Here is a 26,284-nt window from a genome sequence, read left to right on the forward strand (position 1 = left end):
ATAAAACATTCTTCCTGCATCTTTCATTAAAGTACTCGTAAGAAACAAGCAGAACCTTTGCCAGTGGTAATACTTCGACATGAGCGAAACAAAGATGATAGAAAATAAGGGAAAGCAGCGAAGGCAATTCTGCGATTTCCGGCGGGGGTGAGAGCCGGCCTGTTATTGAAATAGTTTCGTCGACGGTATTACGCCGGTTGCCGAGCTAGTTTTCGTTCTCCTGTAGAAGGTAAATATTACCAAGCCGGGTCGAAGAACCAACCATGTATTTCACGGATATCGAATGCGTTACGTCCACGAGTGGAAACTTCGTTCACGAAATTAGTTCCGCGGTTAGTTTTCGAATGCGTTCTCACCGTTTCGTAGAAAATTGGATTCTCGCTAATTTCCTGGACAAAATTCGATTCGCGGGATCGTTACGGTATCGAGGTGCTTTCTCGAGTACGGCGGGCGAATTTAAATTTTAAAACAGCACCTGGTGTAACGAGAAAGGGTGCGCGATCAAAGAGCCGTGCAACAGAGATTCTAAATGGAGATCGAACGTTAATATAGAAGCAGAGCGTACAGCCGAGCCCTGATTTTCTTTCCAAAGAAGATCGATGTAATATCGTAATTACCTCGCCGCTCTATAGGACATTCGATTATGCGCGTAAACCCCGTAGCTGACAGCTAATGTCAATGATAAACGATTCCGGCCTTGGTTGGCGATGTCGATACCGCTAAGAATATATTTCGAGGCGCAAGATCGATCTTATACGATTATCAAACAATGTTTGCAAAACTAAAAGGGCTCGAGGATCGTAAAGTAAGGCAAATTAAGGCTCGTTGTTTTTGACGTATTAATTTGAATCTTGAGAATAGTATAATACGATCGATTCAAGAATTCAACATATTTTTCTTTATATCGTTTTATATATCTTATCAAAACATACCTACTATGCTAATTTACTTCACAGATTTATTTACTTATATAATGGAAACTGAATTTTTCTTTAAATTGGATTTCCTGCTAAATCGATGTATATGATATATTTCTCTCCTCGTATTTCTTTTCGAATAACTAAATCAGATAGTTTCTGATACATACAAACTCTCTGTAACTTCCTAATCTAAAAAACAGACACACATTGGAAATAAATAATTTTTCACGTAACGAGCGACAGTTGAAGGACTCAGAGACCCTATTATCGATACTTTGGTGACTACACGAACGGAATAAACAAGTCAGCAGCAGGAGAAAAGCCGGAGCATGGAAAATCCCATCGATTCGTCTCCCTCCTGTAAAACTTTCCAACTTTTCAACCGTTGGTACGAGTAGCTCCGACGCAACCACCATGAACACGCATTTCCTACCAGACCACCTTGCCGTTTTTCCACAAGCTACTTCCGATTCCTCGTTCAATATGCGATCGACACACGCGCCTTACACGATCAAACTTTCACGATCGTGCGAGAATGGCAAGAATACGAGAAAAACGAACGCGAATCCTCTGGCCTTTCGTCACGGGAACGTATTGGAAAAGTGGAAGTTCTTGGACGCGAAATACGCAAAAGGACAATTTAATTTAAGTTATTAGTTACAAATTAAACACTTAAAATGAATAATAATTTATGTGTTTTTCCGCTCGACAGTAGTTCGTATTCTTATTCCATAAATATTCGGAAAATATAAATATTTATTATAAAAATTACATGGAAATAAATCGTGAAACATGCGAATACCAACGTCAAACAAACGCTACATTTACCGATGTGGACTGCGATATCTACTTAAAGTTACGAATTTTGCAACCCTCGAACGAAATATTTGTCTATAAATCCATTCGTTTCTATTACCACATTTAGTAAAAGCCGAATAAATCAAATTGCTTCGAAATAAATTTAAAAAAACATCGGAAGATTTATTTCGTGAAAAATAGTCCAGGACTTTTTCTTGCAATATATCTATTATATCCTGCAATGAGCTCAATTCTTCTTCAAGTAAAAAAGCACAGTTTCTTTGCGCAATATTCTACTCGTTGAGACTTTGACCCACTTTTACAAATTCAAAATATCTACCCCAAAATGTCCGAGACAATTTCTGTGAAATTTACCCTCACGTAACTAACATTACGAATAAGCACTCAAATGTTCACCGATCCGATAGAAGCTGGAAAGTCTTCCATCGACAATATACATACATTTTCAGCAGCTTGCTGAAGAAACAGATGCGGAGGGGAAAAGAAAGAAGAAGGGTGAGTGTTTCGGAGCGTCTACGACGCCGCGACGTCTCATTGTTATGTAACCGTAGTCACCCTCTACGAGGAAGATCGTTTCTATCTCATCCCCCTCATTTTCCTTTTCACGATGTCGGGTTCGGCCTGCGTATTCATCGCCGAAGTGCTTCTCACCTTCAGGTTTCTCCATCGCACACCCTTAGGTTGAGAGAAATGTATAGTCGGTGAAAGAAACGTAATAAGAAGGTAAAACCAGTTAGATGTTAGGAACTAAAGTTGATACAATTCGAAGCTTGAGCAAGTGCAGATTATACTATATAACTGCAATTTCGTTCGCTTATGAGAGCGCAAATTTAGAATCTTTTCCTTTCATCTAAAAAACCGAGCAAGCAATAGCAATCATTATAATGCGGATTTTTATGCATTTTCATAGCAAATAATAGGAAAGAATGTATAAAATACTTCAAACATATGTCGTGTTTGTTGATATTACTTTGCTAGGTGAAACGGATGTTCCACTTTTTTAATTATATTCTCAAACATATGAATTTTCATAAAATCCCTCAGTCTGATTATCATATGAACGAATGATTTATATCGATAGTGACAAATACGTATTAGAAGCGTGTATAATTATTTGTATGATGTATGCTATTAAATGGTGTAAGTAATTAAAGGTAAGGATATTATACTTGATTAAAGAAAAGTAAACATAGAATACGTAATTTCTAAATTGTTACTGAATGTTAAAATCAAATAAAATTGAAAAAGAATAAATAGAGAGGATATGTCACGGTGTATGCAACTTTTATCGCATGACATAGAGGATTAATTTTTGCTGATACTGCGATTGTTATTGAACCAGAGTCGACAGAGATTTAATAGCGTAAAGTTTTAATGAAACATTGTAAACAGTAAAGTTTTAATGAAACGCTTCCACAGCCAACAAGAAGAACGTAGGAACCTTAGGTCGTCGATTTAATACAAACTTTACACACTGATAAATTTCGTTATAGACTGTTTACAAAAATTCCATCAAAGTGTCTAGTACTCGATATTTCACGAATTATTCGTAATCAAAATTGCGTTCAACTACGCTTGAATTGAAATATCGAAAAAGTGCCAGCACGATGCGAAGGTAATTAGTTCACCTTGTGCGCTCGAAAGGAACGCTTAGCTCCTTATACTCCGTAATTACTTTATTCAACGTATAAATGTAATTGCTTGATTCAACAGAGATGTCTGTACAGTTCCAGGTACAGCTATATCAATGGCTATCGTCGTTAACTGTCTTCATTCTCTTATATACTTTGAGCAATTTACCACCCGATCACGTTTTTATTTCTGAAGAAACAAGAATTTTCTTCAGTTTGAAGCAAATAAAAAGAATCGTTAACAAGTGATTTCTCGTTTTAATTTTCTATTAAAATTTTGTTCAACGCTTTGGGATCTACTATTGTCTATTATTAGCCATCGATTTTCATTTTTTTATAATCTAATTTTATTTTTACACAGATATTGTACCCCATTTTGATTCCAAAGTTACAAACCTCTTCCTTTTAAATAAAATTTTCGAAAATTGTAGATTCATCTGAAGGTTGATATTCGCTGGTTTCAGTTTACCTAAATTCTGTTATACTGGCAAAAAAATTGGGTTACAGAGGCTTAAAATATTTAATAATAAACTGACCAAAATGGTAAAAAACGAGAGAAGTTTAAGTTACTCAGAGAAGTACACCGTTTGAAATTAAACAGAAATTAACAATGACGAATTTTATTTTGACTCTTCGGACATTTTCTTCGGCTATATTATTCGTGTTCGTTCAACGAAAGTTAATTCCTAACAAACAAAAAAAAAAGGTTGAAACATGTAAATTTTTTTCCTTGGGATTAAAACGAAATTAAAACAAAAATGGTCTAAAAATCTGAGAATTGGATTAGTCTATGATATTTCTATATCTGTCACAAATTACAGCTACGTCGAACGGAGACGCTGTGGTGATTTTCTTGCCATCGCGTAGCGCGGCTAAAAACGCCGCGGAAACCTGAAAATGTTTGTCCTTTAAAGTGGCTCTTCCGGCGCCTTTCGCGTCGAGGTAAATATAAAGTAGGCCGGGCATTGCAAGCCGTGTTCCTAGAGGAAGTCCGCTTTCGTGCACCAAATAGCAGCCAGTCCCCGAGCCCGATGCCGTGGAAAATTGTGCCTGGTTCGCGGTTTCCGCCACCAAAATAGGAATTCGATGTAATGCTTTGAAATGTTTGGGACACCAATCGAAGCTTCCGCAAGCTTTCCGAGATTTTTCGATAAGTATGAACGATGGTAAAAACGAAAAATTCGATTACCGACATGTATGAAATTGTTGAAAGAAATATAAGAAATGATTATATTGGCTGTACAGTAATTTCAGTATAAATAACATTGGAATTTATGAATGCATAAGTATAGATTTGAAATTGTATTACTGTACGTTAATATTAAGTTATTGATACTTGTTAAAATTCGAAAAATATCGTTTCCGTTGTGCAATAAATAAGATAGTTGCAGCTACTTTTATGCTAGTTTATAGCAGCAGGATATCGTATACCAGAAGTGAAAATTAAAAAGTTTGAAAGAAAAGGACAAAAGAAATCAAGATAAGAGATATATAGAGATAGATAGAAAGTTTCGAGGGAGTGGTTTTATTGAAAAGTTTCATGATGTATTAAAAGTTGCGAGGTCTTTTTTACAGCCGTGAATAGTTGGGAATGATAATTACGTAGGATGCATAAGGGCGGCGACTCCTCCCGACGAGTCGTCTTGTTCGAATTTTTGAAGGTTATAGAAAGCATTATTCCTCGGTCATGATTCAATCGATGACCTAAATGCTTCGCGTGGGTCGCCGCCAAGTCAATGCAGAATAGAATACTTCTCGTTCGAATAAAGTGTCTCTTCTCAATTCCTATGCATCGTACATACGTCGTACAACGTGGTTTACGTGGTTTCTTATTTGTCAATCAACGATTCCAGTTATTTGTATTTATTGATCAAAGCTTTGAGTTATTGTACATTTCAGGAAATATGAAAAACTTAAAAGGAAAATTAATATTATAGGAGCAAAATAAAATTGGTTAAAATATAGATACTTCTGGTTCATAAGTTTAGGCGAATCTTTAAATGAAATCTTTAATGTATTAACCGAGGAAAATGATATAATTCTCAATCTCTTAGATATAATCCTTTTTTTATCATTATTTTTATTATATCTCTATATTCATCGCATATTCTCTAATAAATTGTTTCGTTTGAAATATGAAAATAAATGGATCCTAAGTATATTTGGAATAATTCGAATCAAACCATGTTAAAAAATTGTTCAATAATTATATTCTTTAATAAGAATAATACCTTCGATCGACTCGTCAATGGATTAAAATGATCCAATCGATCTTTCTGTTCTAAGGATAAAGGACAATTGCAACATTGTCTTCCAATCGATACCTACAGAAACTAAATGAGATTCCATCTTTTTTAAGATCTAAAAGATATCAGCTTCTGACTGATGGCGAGGACATTATTTAGTAAATCAGTAAACTAGAATCGGATCGTTTCATTTTTATATCGTAATCAAGATGATCCTTGAGATAACAACGTAATGGACATTCGCATCAGAAATTCCGGAATGCGATACTGCATTATACATTTCCGTACATTTATATACATTTCCAGCGATAACCAGCTTTCCGTTTTATTTGATCCTTTATGCACATCACGTATTTTTGCGTTGGCAAGCTCGATGTACAGCGGAGCTGCCTCTATCAACGGGGATTCCATTTTATGGTTTCTCGATTATCCCATCTCCCATTTATTCGACGTACCTACGTATGAAGAAATAGGTAACGATGAAACGTCGTTACACCGATCAATGGTGTTATGTATATCCTTGCCTGTATTTATAAGTGCCTATAATAAGCGCCGAGCATAACATTAATACTGTAAATATGCTTACAAGGAGCCATGTGTCGAATAATAATTTAATAACGGGTAAACATTATTTTCATAGAAATTCCTTTCCAACTATGTATAACGTTTACGTGTGTAGCTAAACTTGAAATATTAATATAAATATTTTAAAAGGATAAGATAAAGAACCGTGACGAAATAAATAAATTACAAGTAAATAAATTAAAATATTAATAATGATCGTTGTTGATATTAAGGTAAAGTGACAATAACATGATATAAAATAACACATCGATATGTAGGTATAATATTTCACTCATACCGCATAAAATATAATTTTTAATTCCGTCACAACACGACGCATTTTGTATAAATAATCGCGATCGATTGCTGGCAGTTAGCGGAAAGATTTGATAAATTCATTCGTTCGATGAATTAATTTGCGACACGCGTATCTCTATGTTGCAAGTGGTCGCAGCGATCAATGCAATCAGATTAATGGATTTACACGGTCGGCGGGCACAAAACATTTTGGATATTTTTTAACAATCAGATCGCAACGTCCCGCCGTCGTTAATGGAATGCAGGAAATGGAATTGTTCCGAAAGGTAGAACTTCCTTTTTTCATCCTGTCGCAAATTAAAAAAAACAGATTGTCAGTATCCCCGATCCGGTTGACAAATCGGCGTTTCTGACAATGCAATGTAAAATAATCGAATCCTCGGTTGTTATTCTGCTTTATATCGAAGCTGCCGGTATCGAAAGCACGAAATCGACGACGCTGTATGATATTATGTAAAACGATACGTTCTTTTGTGGTAGCGCTTCTCGTACAATGTGTGGACAATCATTTACCAATAAATTGTTTGGAAGAGATCGTATCGTATATAAAGAAATAAATGTGAAATATTGTTCATAAAATAAGCGAGAATTGTCAGAATAACACGTGCAATACAAGAAAGATAGAAAATGGCAAATCTATTTTTATAAAAATCTATGCAGTATATATAAATAACGCAATTAAAAGAAAGTATATTACTTAATGACAACAGATTATTCTCTCTAGTCACACTAGTATGTCCTTCACATTTAAGAAACTTTTAAAATTTCGTTTGCTTCATTTTCTACAGAATATCGCACGAGACAAAAACGAGCAATTCGATTGAAATCTCATTAATTTCAATTTCATAATCAAGGAATAAAATCATACTAACAAAATCTGATGAAAAACTTGATGAAAAATGACATACCATCTTTAAAAGGCCCGAATCGCAACAAGCTCATCTCATCAAGCACCAGCGATGTTCCACGGTAGCGACAGTAGATCAACAAGTATCCCGAAACAATTCACCGATATTCACCGGTACTGGAACAGGCTGGCGAAAACAAGGTTCATGATGACGCGATCGAACTGTATGCGGCGTCATGCGAAATAATAAGGCCGGGCCAAAAGGTTCCCCGTTAAGTCGTTCCTCATCGTCGCGATACCGTTCGTCACTTTCCACACGGAAGTTCTTTGTTCAATCAATGGCCCGTTTCACCGAGTCCTGTTGAATATTCACGAAACGATCCCACGAAGACTAGCAGCGGCGTGGATTTGCATGCAGCGATTTTATTGCGCGTCGTGTACTCACGAGCCGACGACAGGTCGACCTGGACTATCTCTAGAGCTGCGTTTCAAGCGATAAGGCCAAGAGAGAGGTAAGGACGTCTCGCGGAAGAAGATTTTATCGAAGGTCTCCGAGTCGATCGATGAACATACTCTTTCATCCAGCCCAGGTTCGAGAGCAACATCGAGACGCCTCTTCAGATTCTACGATTCGCCTGACTCATAGGACAAAGAGAAATCTTTTTCACGAGTCGCTGCGCCAGTAAACGACCGCCTGTCCTTTGTTCCCTCGCGTTCGATCGTCGTCTCGTGACAAACCACGCGGTTTCACACGTGAGCACTTTTAATCGCCAGACGTTCGATGGTCAGCTGAAATGGCCTGGAACCAGAGTTTCGGTGCAATCAATCTAGTTGTACCGCAGAGGTGACCAGTTGATCAGTGTATCGCCTGTCTCTGAGTTGCAGACTTCGTGAACTGGTTAATGAGCAGTCCACACGTGAAAAACACATTCGTTACCGCGATACGAGGGTAGGAACAGTATTTAAACAAGCTTCTTTAATCAACGATAGCTCGTACGAACTCAATTTAGAACGCGATTAGTAATTAATCAACCAACAACCACATTACGATCTCCGTGCGTGTCTACTTTCACACTGTAAGTCTATTACGCTATGAATGTTACCTTACACTATATAGGCTAGGAGAAATTGAAAGATTAGAACTTTTCTCTTATTGGTAGCAGATATGATTTCCCTGTTTGTTTTCCTCGACGATGCACTTGAACCGTATCGCGTAACGATACATCTTCCATCGATTCACGGAGTACGGCTAATCCAATGTATTCAACTAACGCAGTCTGATATCGCAAATTGTTACCGCAAGTGTAATCACACCTCAGAGACCGATGCTTCGCGTTGTTACGTCAATTTAATGTACTTAGCAGTCTCTCGATTTAATCACTCCACGTTGATTATTCTACGTTTTCGACGAAACGACGCTACGTCTTTTAGACGGAGACAGTCGTTGAGCGTCGCTCTTTGTCTTATCTGTCCTTTAACGTTTACGTTCACTTTTTCGTATCACTGTGTTGTCACCAATCTTTCATATGGCCACTAATAAAAGCTTCGCATAAAAGTAATCTTCGATAAATAATTCAATTAAAGAGATTCAACAAAACTTATCAAAAACACCTAAACATATGTGACAGCGAAAAATATAGGAAAATGAAGATAGAAGAATATGAAGAGTCTGAAGAATGACGAAGTCGATAAGCAATAGCGAACGATCCATTGACTACGACATCGAGAAGAGGCGTCGCGCCATTAACTAGCGTAACTCGTGGAAGAATGTCGAGTGGCAAAACCACGTACGGCCGTCTTCGTCAACGGTATCCGGTGCACTGGAGCTCGACCTGGTCGAGCTGTTTACATCGTGCAAGAACGTGGCCACCACACCTTGCCGGGCTTCCGTCACTTCAATTATACCAACACACCGGAGCCATCATGAACTATCCGCTTCACACAACGATAGAAGAGCACCTTTGTGGCCAACCGAGCGGCACTTGATTGGCAGTGAGCGCGCGACATGCTGTGTCGTGCTCGTACCAAGCTGAGAATAGACTGGTATCGATGCACAATCTATAGGGACTGAACTGACGCAAATAGGCTGTAGTACTTGCAGACTATCGCGGGGAGGAAGGTCATGGGATCTCGATCGTGCTGATCGATCCAACCGAAACATTTCATCGCGTGTCCATACGAATTTCATATCGTTTTCATGAAATTTCGTATTATTAGTAGGTTTCGTATCATTTCGCAATTAACGCAATGGAAGGATTGCGTACACTGGCTCACGAAAATATTCAAAGATTTATTATAGAATGTATTATGTGGAATATACAAGATGTCCCGCTGTTTAGTGTACAAACTTTGCCAGTGTATTGCGTAAGTAAAAATGAAACTAAAATCTTGATTACTCTCTATCAAGAAGTTCTAACGAAATATGAAATTTGTGTCTGACTTGATGTCGATGTGTTATTGAATTTATTGTAGGTCAAAATCCATGACGATTTCGTCTAATTTCTTCACATACCAACATGATAGAACTATACATAAAAACCGTAAACATATGTGAGTGTCTTATATCAACATGTATCACGAACATCATCTTGTCTAATTTTGTATCAAACTAAAAGAAAGAGTATTGACATATATGTCTGACGCATTTCATGTTTTCGCTATAACTTTCTAACGAAGCATTTATAGACTTTCCGCTACATTATATTTTCATCTTATTTTTAGCCACGGAACATGTTGGCAAAATATTTGTACACTAAACTGCGAGACACTTTGTATAGAAATATATTATGTGCGTTGAAGGGAACTTTCTGAAATTTTATTAGCGCTACAATGAGACCATGTTGATGACGCTTTTACGAAGAACCACGTAATTTTTTAGAAGTATATAACTGTAAATCTGGAAAGTTGAGACCACGATCATTTGGAAATGCTAAAGTTTTCACGAAGAAAATAGGGCTTTAAGAGACTGCTTATTAGACTGTCCCAAAATATTGCAACTTCTTCACTACTATGCCAGTTCAGAACATGTTTCCTTCTCTCACGTGGGCTGATATCAGAGTAGAAATGACACATATTATCTGCTACTTTAAAACAGGGAATTCAACGTATTAGACATTGTCGTATTCGGTGCGTGTGTTTAATAACAATTCTGACCGGGACAACGTGCGAAAAAATAGTCTGTTGCGGGAATTTTTTTAAACCGAATTACTCATCGATCGATTTACAACCGAAGGATTAAATTAAAAAGTGGAGGTTGAACTAGCCACGATTGAACTAATAACTCGTAGAATCATTTGAAATTAACGGAATTGTTTATTATAACGACATTAACGAATTAAACCAATGATATAAATCACATTGTCGTAAACACAACAAATACCACTTGTAACTCATTCTGTGTCAGAAGAAACCGGTTCCTGTGGGTATTCTTAGGTTCAAACGTAATGCAATATTCTTTAAATGCACGGTGAATCGTGAAATTATGCAAATGCCATGCATGTTCCCCGTAACTGTTTCAGTCGTGCAAGTAACGCGCGATAATTGTACATCTTAGCTGTTCGAATTAATTGCGACAAAAGCTCGGTGGTACAGAAATTGTGGCACTTTCGAAATTAATTCATAATCGCAACGTGTCTAATAACGCTTTTTCTTTCATACTAAACGCGTTGCATAGCTGAACACACCTGTAATACGTAATTACTAATCAATTTTAGTGCGCGCCTCTTCCATCCATAATACGACAGAGGCAAGTAACAATAGAAACCAGTTCGTGTTGAATTGATATAGAATATCAAATACGATTTCTCGATAACTATATATCTACTATAATCGATTTATATTAATTAATTGTTGGAATTTTACAAAAATAAGATATTGAAAAATATCAATCAATTAAAATGTCAAGTATATATCTGATATCATAACATCGTTGATAAATAATGTTCGAAATAAACAAACACATCAACTCTCCTTAGCTATTATAATATTATAAATAGCTGAATGTCGTCGTAGTTAGCGATAAACATGACAAATATTTCAATTAGAGCATTATGATCAGTTTTGCACACTTCTTACGCACATAGGTGACGAATACATTGGACCAACATGTTTAACGTGTTATACAAGCTTTACTTAAACTCGTAAATTTTATTTATGCACAGACTTAAAACGCAAAACGTATTGCATCCTCGAGTGAGGAAAAGTGAACGGACTTTCCTATATGGTAAGAATGACCAGGATGTCTTTAAATGGTAATTCAAACAATCAAATTACCTTCTTACGAACAGAGCGAAGAAACAGGGAAATGTTCACTTAAAACGCTAATAGCCTCGATAAAACAGAACTTTATTTTTTATGTAAAATTGTGTTTTTACAATGTTTGAAAATTACTACTTAAAAGATAAGAATTTTACTGTTTCGAGTTTAAGATTTGCAAACTCTTCTCATTTATTTGAAAATTCTGACAAGGAAAACTAAATTACCGGAAGGAGAATGTGTGGGAAAAGATGTTGACTGGTTTAAAATTTTCCTTCATTTATGATTCCACGAAAAACAAGACATTCTAGACTGATAAGATCCTAGTTACTAGAAGTTGAAAAACAAGGCTTTATGTGTCAGTTTCCTTGAGCTAATAATGTTTGCAGTATTTCGTTGTGGCATATTTGCATGAATCATGCATCGCGTGCAAGATATGCAAAAGTGAGAATCCTACCAGAAAATCCACCTTTGCCTGCAAGTGTACGCAAACATCTTCCAGAGGTAAATTAGAATATTTCATCTGATTCAAGACAGAACTTCGAATTCTCCGTTAATTCTAGAAAATTAGTAGCTCTACCGACTAAAACGAAATATGAGGAAAATGTATGTATAAAGATTTAAAGCGAAAAAATAACGGGGAAATTATGTCCACGTTGGAAACCAGGCTTGAAACTAACTACACAAGATTCGCGAAGTCGATGAAAGGGTATTAGAGGTCAAAGCACTCGGAGACTCCTTCGAATCCCCGAAGTGATCAGAAAATCGTAGAGCAGCCTCTTTCACGAAACGTAATCGGACTTGAAGTCAAAGACGTACGAGTAAGGAGATATTCCTTTCTTTTGTAGAGCGAGTAAGAAGAGCGAAGAAAAGGGAAACTGCTACAGACTGTACGAGTAGGAGAAATTATCGAGGCGCTGACAATGGGCCAGTTTAGGGAGAATCGGACTAGCATCTATAGCTGACAGACACGCGAGTAGATTTATCGTGCGACGCAATCTCTTCGTTTTTTCCTTTTCCCTGAAACGCGCGTGATCGCGTTCCTCGATAATGATGTGAAGGATCCGCTTTTGAGTTAAGTATGAACACTCCAGGAATATGGAGACCTTTGTGCACCACGCAACGCTTCGTTCTATCGATCTCGTGAAGATTCATGAAGCTTTTGTGCATTATAAAGACACGATATTACCATTTCCCATGGCACTTTGATTTTTATTTGTATCTATCGTTTGTGTCTGTATCTCTTTTAACCCTTTCGCTTCGGGTGCCGCTTATAGGCGGCGCCCGCGAGATGACCTGTGGGTACAAGCGGCCCTTATAGGCGACATCCACGAAATGACCTGTACGCATTTCTGGCGCGCGCTTCCATTCAGTGACAGTACTTCGGCGGACTGGACTGCCGAAGCGAAAGGGTTAATGACTCTCATGAAATCTTCGAAATTAAGTTTTTAGGACTCTTTCACTTCTCTTTACTTATATAGCTCATATGATATATTGGTTTGGCAACTAAGTGATTGCGGATTTTGTTATTAGGTGGTATTGACAAAATCCGCAATCACTTAGTTGCCAACCCAATAATATAATAAAATCGTTCGCAGTAATCCCGAAATGTTTCGAACAGCGACTACAATAACGAAAAATACATGTAAGATGATGTGATTTTGTAACTTGAGTCTCGAGAAAGAGAATTTGCAATATGAATAATGGCAATTGCTCACGTCTCAACCCAATAAGAAGGAATAAATTTCAGGTTAAATTATATTGTAACTTTCTTGAAAGAGGAATCTAATTGGTATGGAAAAACAGCAATTACCTATACTACTAGCAACTATTTACTCAATCCAAAACACAGTTTCACTGTTATACATTTTGCAATATTTGTTTATTTTATATCTTGTTGAATAAAGTTCGGTGGTTATGTAGAGGTGAGTTGAACGAGAATATATATAGGCAAGTCGAATTTGTAGAACGAGATACGAATGTGTGCCAAGGGCAATAATCTTTGCAATGTATCAGCCAGCTATCCGGCACAATAGCGGCTCTCACGATGATTACGCTAGCCCAGCCCACGGACATCATTGGATCAAATAACACGTGTGTTCAGCACGACAACTGCCGCGTCGAGTAATTTCTGACGGCGACGTGGATCGACGGAAACTAAATACGCTACGTAATTCGGGATAATTACTGCACAATGCTTGCCGATGTTTCTGTACGGATACATAATGGATCTGTTGTTTCCCGGCCAATTATTTCGCTAACCGGGCTAATCGGATCACCAATAATTTTGGATGGTTTTTGTAGGTTGAGTAAACTGGGTGAACAACGTGGAATTTCTTTGAAATTTTAGGACAATTTTATCGCTTTGAAACATTTCGGATACGTTTCACGTATGTTCGACGAATATCTTAAAGATCTTTAGTTCCTCAACGATCGTTGTAATTTATTTACTTTAGAATTCTTTTTATCCGCCTTGTTTAACTTTTTGAATTTTTTTGTACCTTTTTCGTTCACTTTCTTAGATCTTTGTATTTCTATTCATTTTTTGCTATTATTTTCTATACTTTTATATATCTATTTACTTTTTGTATTTTTGTTTTTTATTCCTTCTCTTTGCGTTGCGTTTTTCAAAACCTGCGGTAGTTTTCCGATACCCAGTTTAAAAAATATTTTCGTTCGATGTAGGATACTACTTCACGAGAACTCGAATTGATTGGAACTATTGTTTTATCTATTTCAGCAAGGCTATCTTTTCTATCTTTTTTTCTTCTTTTTTTTTTAAACCCACTGCTAACCAAAAAATTATCTGACGAAACAAAAATTGAATTCCTTAAGCGCGTTACACGTTACACGTCATGAACATGAAAAGTAAATTTATTTACTTATAAATATACATGTAAGTAGGTATATGTATACAGATGATTTGATAAGAACCAGACTCCTTTAATTAAATTATTTTTGCATTATCTTCGATAAATTGTGCAAATTCTTACTTAAAATTCCACGCGATATTCTACTAGAAATATTTTTCCTAATTAATTTAATTACAAACTACTGCATTCAAAGTCTACTCGTGCAATTCCTCTTCAAATTATTTACATATTATAATATTCCACTCTAAAGTCCATAAAAATACTATTAAATAGAGTTATTAATGCGCTTTCTTACAAAACACTTCGGTTATTCAACGTACATTGCCGGTTATAATAATAATATGACATCTGCTTACTTTCAGGGGCTTTCATTCTCCAGATATTTTGATATAAATCTATTATTTAATTCCCATTATACATGTCTTATAATTAGACTGCAGATATTTATACAATTTCATACTTTTATAAACTATAAGTATTTTTGTACAACTAGAAAAATGCAAATTATTTAGATTTAGATATTTGTTCCTCCCATTAAATATCATATTGAACATTTCATTTTGAATATTTTATATGTTTTTACACTTTATGAGCATTATGTACATTTTTACATTTTTTATACATACATAAATATTTGCAGTCAACGTAAGTTCCACGCAACGTTTATGTGTAAAAGTTATAGTTTTATATAAAGTTTCATGTAAAACAGCAAATAAAATTTTTACTACAAAAAAATTAGAGTCTTCTGAATGTAATCAACAGGTGTCTCAATATTTACAGTCGACAGTGTATAAGATATATAATAGTCAATATTATCGTATCTCAACTTTAACACTTACATTCCTTCCCAAATGTATCCAAACAATCTACATACCTACTCGCTCAATATTTCATAAAGATACCACAAAAATACAGAAAAAAGTCTATATAAAGCCTCTGAATTCACATCACTCTCCCTATTAACGGAAAATCGCTTGCACACAAAACACTCGAGGCATTCCACGTCACCAGCACGTCGATTTTCACGGTGGAAAAATAAGAGAGCCGGCGACGAACCTGACGAAACAACAAAGCACGCGCGAAACACGCGTCGTCGTTAACGGCGGAAGCGCGCCAGCAGATCTTAACTATTCAATGAACGTTCGTCCATTCACCGTGTCGGCTCGTGACGCGATGTTTTCCGTTCTGTGCGAAACAATCGCGCGGGCGAAAAGCTCGTCTCGCGAGCCAGACCAACCACCGATGCACGAGCTTTCCATGCACGAGACAAAGCTGAGCTTGGTTCGTAACCACTTCTCCAGCTGCTCGTCGCCGGTAACCTAATAACGATAATCGATTAACGAAGCATCGCCACTCAACCATTCTGGGTAGCTTCGTGACTAGGGTTTACCTGTTTAAAGAGGCATCCAGTTTTTATGATATACCGATGAAACTCTTCAACGTGATGTTACGTTAGAGAAACATGGATAGTGCAGCCTCGTGTGCTTATACAGGATGTCACAAAATGTATGTTAATACCACTAGATATTTCTAGCGTAAAATCAATCGTTTGTAAGTCGAAGGATAAACTTCAACCGGAATATTCGTATACAAACTGCTTTCGTTGCTTTAATGTCTAAAGTTATCTTTAAAAATATCCCCCAACTCAAAAGAATATTTTTAGCCACTGCAATCCTGGACGTCGTATAGATGAATTTTCTCGACGAGTAGTAGCTTTTCTCGGGTAGCTTGATACTATGGTAATGTTAGGGTTTATGATAATTTGAGAGTAAGGATTTCTATGATTAGGACATTCCAGAGTAAGCACTTCCATGCTGTATACCTTTACTTTCTTTGCTGAGTAGCTGCTTGAGCATTCGAACAATGTGATTTGAATACTTTTGTAGAAAGTTTTTGAAATTTCAGGAGGTTGTTGAAATCTTTACGGATTTAATCTATTTTCGATGCCCATCACAACTTTTGAAATATTCAATGGTCTGAAAAATCAAATCCTATCGATGGCTGTTTCCACATATCCCTAAACCTATTTGGTCATGACGCGACGGAAAAGAATAGAATTATTGATATTCTTAGCTTTCCAAGACTCACAATTTTTCAGATTAAATCTGTGGGTCTGCCAGTTGACTTTCTAAATCAAATTTTGACGTACTGTCCAATGTTTGCAATGATGAATTCGTTTGATTTGTTTATTTATGAACAGCCCGAGTGTGTTTAAAACAAAGTTCAGTGCAGCTCAGACAGAATTAAAAGAGTATTATCACGACGATCGAAAGTTTTCGTTTAAAATAATAATCGCGTTTTCTGCAAGAAACTGCGTTATGTTCAATTTCCTTGTTGGCGCTAGCACTTCAATTAACTGGAGAGTTCCGTCAATCGGATAACCCGAACTTTCCATTGATCCTATTGTTCTTCCTGTGAAATTGCATTAGTAGTATAAAGTACGGCCACCGCAAAGCCCTAAGACCTTCTCAACAATTGTAATCGGATATGGGACTTAACAACAGCCGCGATGGCAACCTTTATTGAACAAGTATTTCGCAAGTTTCTATGGGGTTACTGGTACCAAGGCGTTGCCTTGGTGCGTTTAAACCGATGCAACGTATAAGTTTCCTTTCAGATGGTAGTGTCGCGGTAAATCGAATTTTCAACAACCGAATTATTCGAATTATTATTCGTACGTAAGATATGCTCGCTGATCTTGAAACAGTCCGCATTAAAGAAACGTAAGTGGAACGATTAACAATTTGATCGATCAGATGATGTTTCAACGCGATCGAAATATGCATAAAAATTTCTAACTATTAAATAATTATTTCATGAATATATTAATTAAATAGTATATTAACAATTTTGTAGTCTTCAGGTCATTTTCGCTCCAATATGATCCTATTTTGACAGGAAACTTTTCGAGTTTTAAAGAAAAAAGATATAAGTAGACACATATAAATATTATAACAATTTAAGTTCGTGAAGATCAATGATTAAAATAAAAAATTAAATCAAACAGAATCTCTGCTTTCATATATCACGAGCATATGCATTAAATCGTTAGCATACGAAATTTCTCGTTTCGATTCTATATCAGAGGTTCATTTTTCTCAGATTTGCGAATATTTTTTAATGAAAAGACAGCTTACATGGAAAATAATAAAAAAACTAGAAAACTACGGGATGATTAAAGAAGCTTAATTTGAAAATTAACTCCAATTAAGCTTAATATTCTATTTAAAAAATATCTGTATAATTACGATTAGTGAAGTAGTTGCTTCGTAGATTTTACTTCCAGATACGTAGTTTATGTCTTCGAACACATTTGAACATCTAAAAACAAGTGTTATTTTACAAATAGATACTACGATTTGCTAATTTCGCCCATGAGTTCGTGCAACTTGCTGATAATTACCGAAACTAATTACATGTGGCCGTTATCAGGAAGGCACGTCGAGGAGAGGGTTTAGTTATCGGTCGGACGAGCGTAGATGATAATGGAGTGCGTGTGCCTAAGTAGAAAATTACACTAATTTGGTAACGATAATGGTATCTAATGAGATTTGGCATTAATTTACGGAACGATACTAAACAACCAACTTGTATCGAGATAAGATATTTAACCATTAATTTGGACGATATGATAAGAGTTTATTAACTACCGATTACGTAGACCTGTTAATAATTTGCGGAATAATCACGAGAATTGGAAATGTCGGTTATATTGTATGTATGTATATGCATATGAAGAATACGTTCCGTGTATGAATACTGTCAACTTTGAACGTAACTACGTATTTCATTATCACCATTATATTTTATGTTTCACATACTTTGAATTTTTTAAACGGTTAAAATTTTTCTTTCTCCTTTTTTCCAATACGGTGCAATTATTTCTTGATACAACAGATATTGCTTAATATAAAATTATCTTAGAAATTATTTTATAAACGATAAGAGTCGTATGATTTTCAAGATTCTACGTATCCTTCATATTTTAATCCCATGAAAATATATCTTCAAGCACACATACTAAGAGAAGATTATTCTTCGATAATGATATCAAATTATAATATCAATCATTAAATTTCAATACCAGGTACATTATTGATCCTCTAAATTACCCGGTATACAGGGTGGTTGGTAACTGGTGGTACAAGCGGAAAGGGGATGATTCTACGCGAAAAAAGAAGTCGAAAATATAGAATAAAAATTTTTCGTTTGAGGCTTTGTTTTCGAGAAAATCGACTTTGAATTTTCGCTCGGTACGCGTGCGGTACGCTATAACGGATCTCACTGTAGATCGTTGTCTCAATGGAAAAATTAAAAAAAAAAATTGTTATTCTATATTTTCGTCTTCTTTTTTCGCGTAGAATCACCCCCTTTCCGCTTGTACCACCAGTTACCAACCACCCTGTATAATATACCCGAATAAACAAATGTAAAAAATTACCAAACAACAAATGTAAATCATTAGCAGAATTTTTTTCTGTTGAAGGGAGCACAATGACTTCATCTTTTTTTTCTCGAAACGACGCTTCGTTCATCGAACTATTTTTCGACGAAATACAATACCCTGAAATGTAAGCGAGCAATAAGTAAACACACTTGTGAAACGTTTTACACGTTTCATCCAGAAATCTTAACTCTTTTCATATAAACGCGCAACGAAGAACAAATCAACAGCTTCCACGCCGCCCGTTCGAGATTGCTTTTTTCATTAGCAGTATTCGTCATCCTCGATGCGTTTTCGAATGCGAATTAACAACTTCTTTGTTACGGAACAAACAGATCACTGTGTCATGGTGCATGAGATTCTCAGTGGTATATAAGAGCGGATCAGACCATCGCGAATCAGACAAAGACTCGACTCCGATTTCGTCTGAGCTTGTTTTCTAAACCAGTAACATGAAGAAAGGTGTGCTACTCTTCTGGATGATCTGTTTGGCGATTGTAATCGTCGACGCGAAACCGTTTCCTCAACAAGAAAGTTGTAAGTTTAAGCTGAAACTGCAATGATTAATTATTTATTATTGATATATTGTTAAATATTAAATCAAATTCCGACGCATGGCTGATTGAAAATTGTAGCAATGTAGTTTCGAGTGTCTTAAAATTTTTAAAATTTGCAATTAATCGCGTAGTTCAAGATCTGAAGATGTCGTTTCTTTAATTCCATAATTGAAAAGTGGTCGTAGAAAACACTGTAAGTGCCACGATTGAAAAATTTCCATTCCTTATTGGAGAGATGAGAATACCGCAATATGGAATTTCAATGGAATTTCCCTTTCTAAATAGTTATTAATAATACTAGAACATGGTGTCACAATCTCGCCTCTATAAAGAAAAATATAAACACTCGCGAAAATTAATTGATCGTTTCTTGACTGTTGTCTATGCCATCTGTCTAAATTAATGGAACATTAAGTTTTCTTTATAGCTAAGTGCTGGCGAATACAGGATTTTCTACAGATACACTTCTTTTTTTCGTGAATTTGGACTACATTAACGTATAAGCTTTCTTCTTCTCCTGAAAAACTTGTTTCTTGGTGCTTGCTGTGTTTTCTACGTTATTCAAGTGGACTATAAACTTATTTTCTCCCGTGATACGTTTTCATAAACTAAAAACATATAGTGAAGTTTTTAATTACAAATAAACGTGAAACATCATTTTATGGAAAATAACAGTGAATGCGTGTGAATATTGTGAAATAATGGTAAAACGTTAGTAATTTAATTTCTCGCTTCGACGTGCAGATGATGACGAAGTACTTGTACCGAAAGATACCATACGTTATCCAAACATATTTTGGTTGGGCAGGCCTTTTTATGATCAAGACGATTATTATGGTGATAATACCGATAGGAAACCATCTACTCTATCGTATGCTAATGTGGGGTAAGTTAACAAGATTTTATTGTTAATTAAGAACTGCAGTAGAAACTACATTGATCGACTGTAAAAATTGAAAAATATAGAAACGATACGATATAGATACGATATTATATAAAACGTAAAATTAGAAACATCAAACAAATAAATTGTAATCAATTATTCCTTTTCCCGGGAATCAATCAAGTTATATTTATAGGAGTTTAATTAAGTTTATTTATTATGCAACTGCGTTTGATTGACAATTAATGTTTTTTTGGCGAACTTATATGAAATGTTAATCACGATACGATATACCTATACATATGTTATTTAATTTTATAGAAAAAATAATAGAACATCGTAGTATAACGTATATGTAATATTTTTAATTAAAATGTTTCTTGTTGCAGAGCTGGATGGGGTCGCTAAAAATCATCCTATCGAATCGATCGCTTCTTCGAATCAGTTATAATCGCCGCATGATAACGTAGAGTGCATCATAAATTTATATTAATTTTCACGTTAAATTAATATCATAATTCGTAAAGTACCGGGCTATCATCGAGAACGACGAAACTGTCACCGCAAATTAATAATAAGTCACTAATACGTACAGATAGTCTTGTTTAACAGAATTTTATATTTTCGTATTGACCAATTAACATTTAATCGTTCAATTAATATTTCTCGCGCATCACGTGCTTCTGAATTGTACGTCAAATAATACCAAACAAAACCGACATGAATCACTCTTTCATAAATTAAACAACATTCGATGTTCAAGATTGATGGAAACCCATATAGTCCTTGGTTGGAAGATACGCAAAGCAATCGATCAAACCAACGCAAGAATCGTCGATCGCTAAATAGCAGGCAAATATTTGCGAACGCTAGGCCACTGACAGCGATTCTATATAAGACATCAAGCGTACTCCGAAATATCGGTAGATTTATTTAGCGACGCCAGAGGATACAATGAGCAATCCAATTTTAATCCCACCGCTACTAATTTTATCGTCGAAACTATGTGTGGAATCCGTGATCTTATATTCAACGATTATTTGTTTCGTAATACTAACAACATAGTGTTAAGGGTTTATGTTAATAAAATTGTTATATTTACGATACAAGGACGTTTAAAAAAAGTTTATAACTTAATATACGAAGAGCGCGTGAGAAGAACACGACTAGTCTATTTCTGTTAATTTCTTGATTTCGAACGACTGTTTAGGTTTGTAAATATATGTTTGCAAATTATTGAAAATAAATCGAGTACTAGGGAATCCATGTCTAATAATTATTCGAAACATTAACCCTAAGGACAGTTTACTAAAACTCTCACGGTTTTTATCAATCGTAACCATAAAAGTCTTAAAACGCCTCTGTATAAGTCATTATAACTGGAAAAAAAATCTCGAAAGGAAGTACCGTGATAAAATACACTATGCAGAAGTCACAGAGATCATAACCCAGTACGTAAAAAACTACCCTAAAGGTACTTTAGAGTCTAGAGTATCCTTAAAACTCATTTCGAGAAGAAGAGGCGATAAAAAGGTTAAGGCCCGTCTCTAAGACTCCAAGTGGAGCGTAGTAGAGAAAAATTCGTCTCGATAATTCCAGAGCTCCTGAAATCTTGGTACAGTGGCCTGATGTATCGTTTCTATGGTTCATGGAACAAGCTGCACAAAAGAAGGGGCGATTACGTCGATTACCACGATTATGGCGACCCTATTCCGAATTCTTTGCCCGGCTCTCTGCATCTTACGTATGAGAGAGACTCGTTCCGTGCTCAGGGGAATCGGAACCGAGTGGTGCAGAATTATGGCGACAGGTTTTCGCTGTTGGATTCAGACTGCAAGAGGAAACCCTCCGGGAATTTGCAGAGCTAGAAAATTCAGGAGACGATCGTGAAGCGACATTCGATAAAAGAAATTGACATCTTCTGAATTCGAGAATCAGTGATGTCTATTTGAATAATAGCAATTTAGATGATAGTAAATGATAGTAGGTTTTATTATCATATTCCTCGGATTTGAGGGCTCTTGATTTTTTTTCTACAGAGTTAGTTGAATTCCACAAAAACCATGATCGAAGAAACAATGTTCTAACGATATGAATAATTTCTAGAAATAATTTCTCTTAGTTTCGTACATTTCCGACGAAGCAAACCATAAAACTATGTAACTATAATTTAGGCTAACTTTCTTTCAAATTTTTAAATTTTGCGAAATACATAGTAATCCTAAACTTTCGGAACTTCGATACTACATAGCTATCCGTGGATCGTGTTGCTTTATACTAATGTGCTTGGAAACGTGTTTTGTTAAGAAACTGAGGAAAGCAAGAATTTATCTAAAATATGTTTTAGTCGTAGCTGCCTTTAATGATGGAATATGATATTTATTCAAGCATAACATATTGTATAATAGTTCATTAGTAAACAGATTATTGATTCCATCAACTGAACAATGCTCATCATTATCGACGGTTCTCCGACAATATTCATGAATTTGCCTCGAGTGAATTAATTAGTGATCAACGTCGTTTGAGAGGCTGGAATATTGAATTCATCTTGTCCAAGCGTAGCACACGCTATCGTATTATTACGTTTATTATTATTCGTATTTTTTACGTACGTGTATCTTTGTAAGTGTAAGAGTACTTTTCGATCAACTGTAGAACTTTTTTTATTAAAATACAATTACTAATATGTATTATAAAAATATAAGTCCTGCAAGGACATCATCATGAACCCAATCAAAACTCATACGAATTCTCGCATTCCTTACCATCTTTTTTAAACCGAACATACATGTTAAAACCAGACAAATTCCAATATCCATTATTTTACTATTCACCTTTACAACCTGCAGTTACAAGCTGCAGTTCAACTCTGAAGAAAAACCGTTTCTGTTTCTCAGAGAAACGAGATTCGCGCGACAATTGTGTGGAACGCGAGCCACAGACCAGACGCATAAACAAGCAGTGGTAGTTGAAGGTTTAATGAAACCGAGCAGCCCTTTTAATCGGGCGCGCAGTAATTTCCAAGGAGGAAATCTTAACGAGCCTTTTGTCTGGTTGGCAAGGTAGATAGGCAAAGGAAAAGGAGAAGGAAGAGCAGGCAGGTTCTCAAGGGGCTCGTAGCTCGACGCCAGGTGAACCAGCTCGGGTCTCGCAGGTCCCGCAACTCGTCGACTCGGTAACGCACGCTCAAACGGCCGCTTCTCGTGAATATTTAACAGGTTGCTAAGAGGATGAGCTTTCTTGAAGAGGCTCGTCCATAAACGCGGAAACGGGATGCCGCGTAAACGAACGGCCCGGCCGCTTTTCCCTTTTAATCCCTTGCTCCTCATTCGCGACACTGTGAGATTATAACTCCAGCCTCGACACGCGCGACCAGTTTTTGTCTTTTTCTTTCCTTTGCTCTTCGTTTCCTGGATCTGTTTCTCCGAGCGTCGAGAGTGTCACACTTTTCATCGTGTCGCACTCTCGTTCTCGTTTCGACGGAAACAACGCACGCCACGTTGCTGCGATTCCAAACATTTGTGTCGATTCTTTCCTCGTATCATTAACGATTTGCTAACAGAGATAGAAATATCTATTCCTTTTTTTTTCTTATCGAGAAAAATGTGAGCTCTTATGTAATGCTCTTTGTACGTCGTTCTCTCAGTTTCAATTTGTACCTTGCGGACATAGATGACTGTCACGGTTTGGATTAGATACGGGTTACGTCATGTAATTTTGGAATATTTAATTCGAATTTATTACGAACGTGACATCTTTATTTTGACCCACTTTCGAATATAAAATAAGAATTGGATAACCTAAATCTAATTCAAACTGATACGGTTACCTGCGACCCAAAAATGCCAATTTAGAGTAAAGGAACCTATATCACTGGATAAACGACAGATGAATAAAAGGATCGATTTAAAAGCTATTATCTTATTAAAGATCTATTTGACATTTTATATTTACTCTGGTCATCCGTTTCTTTTCATATAGCGTTCGTTTGTGTTTGCGTGAATTTTAAAACGTTCCCCTCGATCGCTTAATTAAATATGCACGTCAAATATTTGTATGTGTTGCGTTTTATAGTTACTCAGCAAACAACCAGCATTTTCACAGAAGTATCGTGTCTTTATTCTCATTTTCCAGCGTTTCGCTAATATCACTCATAAAGTAAATACGTTGTACAGGAAAAAGGAGCAGGATGAAAATTAATAATGGAACACTCGGATGTGGGTACGCCATTTTCACGTCAATTTAATGGAAACTAATGTTTTACATTCTTTCGCGCGATGCGGATAATTCGTCAAATTCACACTTTTGTTTGCACTTCGCAGAGTCAGTTTTTTTAGCGGCCAAAACGCTTTTCATTTTCCATTTTAATTACAGCGAATAAAACCTTACGCTTTTTAATCTCATCCGTGAATGGAATTAGATATACATTGTACAAATTTTTTAATAAAAGCTGTATCGCACTTATATAGTTACCTTTTATAAAAAAGAAGTGGATGTTATATAAATAGAATAAACCTGGTTCTATATTTTACCAGCTCTTTTCAACACAGAAAGGATATTATTATTTAGAAAATAATCTATAGAATGGTAGTTATTAATGATCCACAATAGGAATCATTGATCCTATAATTTATATAACGTGTGTAAACATAATGAGCAATATGTTTGTATCCAACACAAAACGTGATCAACATTTATAGCACGATTAAGCAAGGCAAATTTGCTCAAAAATTAAGCTGTTGTGTTACTCGATGCTGAATAATGAATATTCATCGACAATAAAACACGAGATATCTCATGATCCACCTGCAAGCAATAAGGTAGAAACACGAGATATCTCGTGATTCCTATGTAACGTGTTAACCATTCGACAAACGAGGGATTGGCGCCAGACATTGTTCTTCACCCACTTTCAAACATTTAGATTTCAATATTTTTTGCCTACTTTTCCATTCTGTTCGATAATTATCTTTAATATCATCTTCCTGACAAGGAAAAACAAAATCATAGATTCCATTATCAATTCAAATGTAAGCCATCAGTATCCAAACTAAATAAATTCATCTTCTGAAAATTTGTAAATCTTAATCAGTGTTTATTTCTTTTTTTGTTTTTTTTTAGGTATCACAAGATGTAGTTGATTATTTTGTTTCTCAACTGATTCATATAAGCAAACATACTCCAAAGTCATACTCCTGAAATATTTACTAATTAATAAAAATTACACATCGTACGTGTCTCTATTACATTGTAAGATCTCTCGTTAAATCAAATTCTTAAAACTGTTCGCAATAAAAATACAAATTTGGAGAAAATAAATACAGGGCTAGAATTTTATTTGATTTGTCAACTAATCAATTTTTGCCACGGAAACGGTAACTTATAACGATAATAACTCATTATGATTTATTTCTTTTTCTAAGAAAAAAATTATTACCGTGTTTTATATTTTTACAACGGAATAAAAACACGATATATAGGTTATCGTAGCATCGCTCATGAAGAAAGACAAATGTATAGCAGCGGACTGCCTAATGCAACAACTCGACGATCCAGCAAAACCCTTCAATGTGTGTTTTGAATATTCAACGCACGGCTCGCGTACTGATTAAATGCAAATCGGATTAATCCTCCCTTCGGTAAGCCTCGCCGCCTCGACACGAACCTGCTAATTTGCTGCTGCATCCGATGATGCGGAACCCCTAGCTTAAGATTCGTTTCGTTTCTCCGCTAACTTCGTTTTTGTTGCCATTAGTAAGAAAATCAGCTTGTGAAGATGTTTTGTTTCGTGATTCAAGGTGAAATAAGATTAGTTACTGACTCCAATTCCCTATGGTGAAGTATTCTATAAAAACCGGAAAAAGAAAGAAGTAGCACCTTGATACTTCTGCTTACGACACATAAGAGCAGGTTGAAGCGACCAGT

At 35.9% G+C, this 26,284-nt stretch overlaps 2 protein-coding genes across 7 annotated transcripts in view; one reads left to right on the plus strand and one right to left on the minus strand.

The window, feature by feature from the left end:
- Window positions 1-26,284, minus strand: part of LOC117209248 (phosphatase and actin regulator 4B) — a 385,949-nt gene that overhangs the window by 334,830 nt on the left and 24,835 nt on the right. The window contains exon 1 of one of the 6 annotated variants that reach the window (XM_033451031.1): window positions 7,407-9,254. The exons of the other annotated variants lie outside the window; for them this stretch is intronic. Coding sequence (XP_033306922.1) covers window positions 7,407-7,440 — 34 coding nt within the window. The 5' untranslated portion in view covers window positions 7,441-9,254. Of the gene's footprint in view, window positions 1-7,406; window positions 9,255-26,284 lie in introns of those variants that run through there. 6 annotated transcript variants of the gene reach the window in all.
- Window positions 19,263-21,620, plus strand: LOC117209253. Its single transcript, XM_033451043.1, has 3 exons — window positions 19,263-19,453; window positions 20,218-20,359; window positions 20,746-21,620. Exons 1-3 carry the CDS (start codon window positions 19,369-19,371, stop codon window positions 20,762-20,764), a joined length of 246 nt encoding a protein of 81 aa, XP_033306934.1. The 5' UTR covers window positions 19,263-19,368; the 3' UTR covers window positions 20,765-21,620.

This window comes from Bombus bifarius, unplaced genomic scaffold (genome assembly GCF_011952205.1).
Source record: "Bombus bifarius isolate JDL3187 unplaced genomic scaffold, Bbif_JDL3187 scf7180000008166, whole genome shotgun sequence".
NCBI lineage: Eukaryota > Metazoa > Arthropoda > Insecta > Hymenoptera > Apidae > Bombus > Bombus bifarius.

Bases quoted from the DNA above. Each gene is read 5' to 3' on its own strand.
- LOC117209253 (XM_033451043.1), top strand. From the start codon at position 19,369: ATGAAGAAAGGTGTGCTACTCTTCTGGATGATCTGTTTGGCGATTGTA. The intron at 19,454-20,217 runs GTAAGTTTAAGC...TTCGACGTGCAG, and splicing joins GTTTCCTCAACAAGAAAGTT to ATGATGACGAAGTACTTGTA.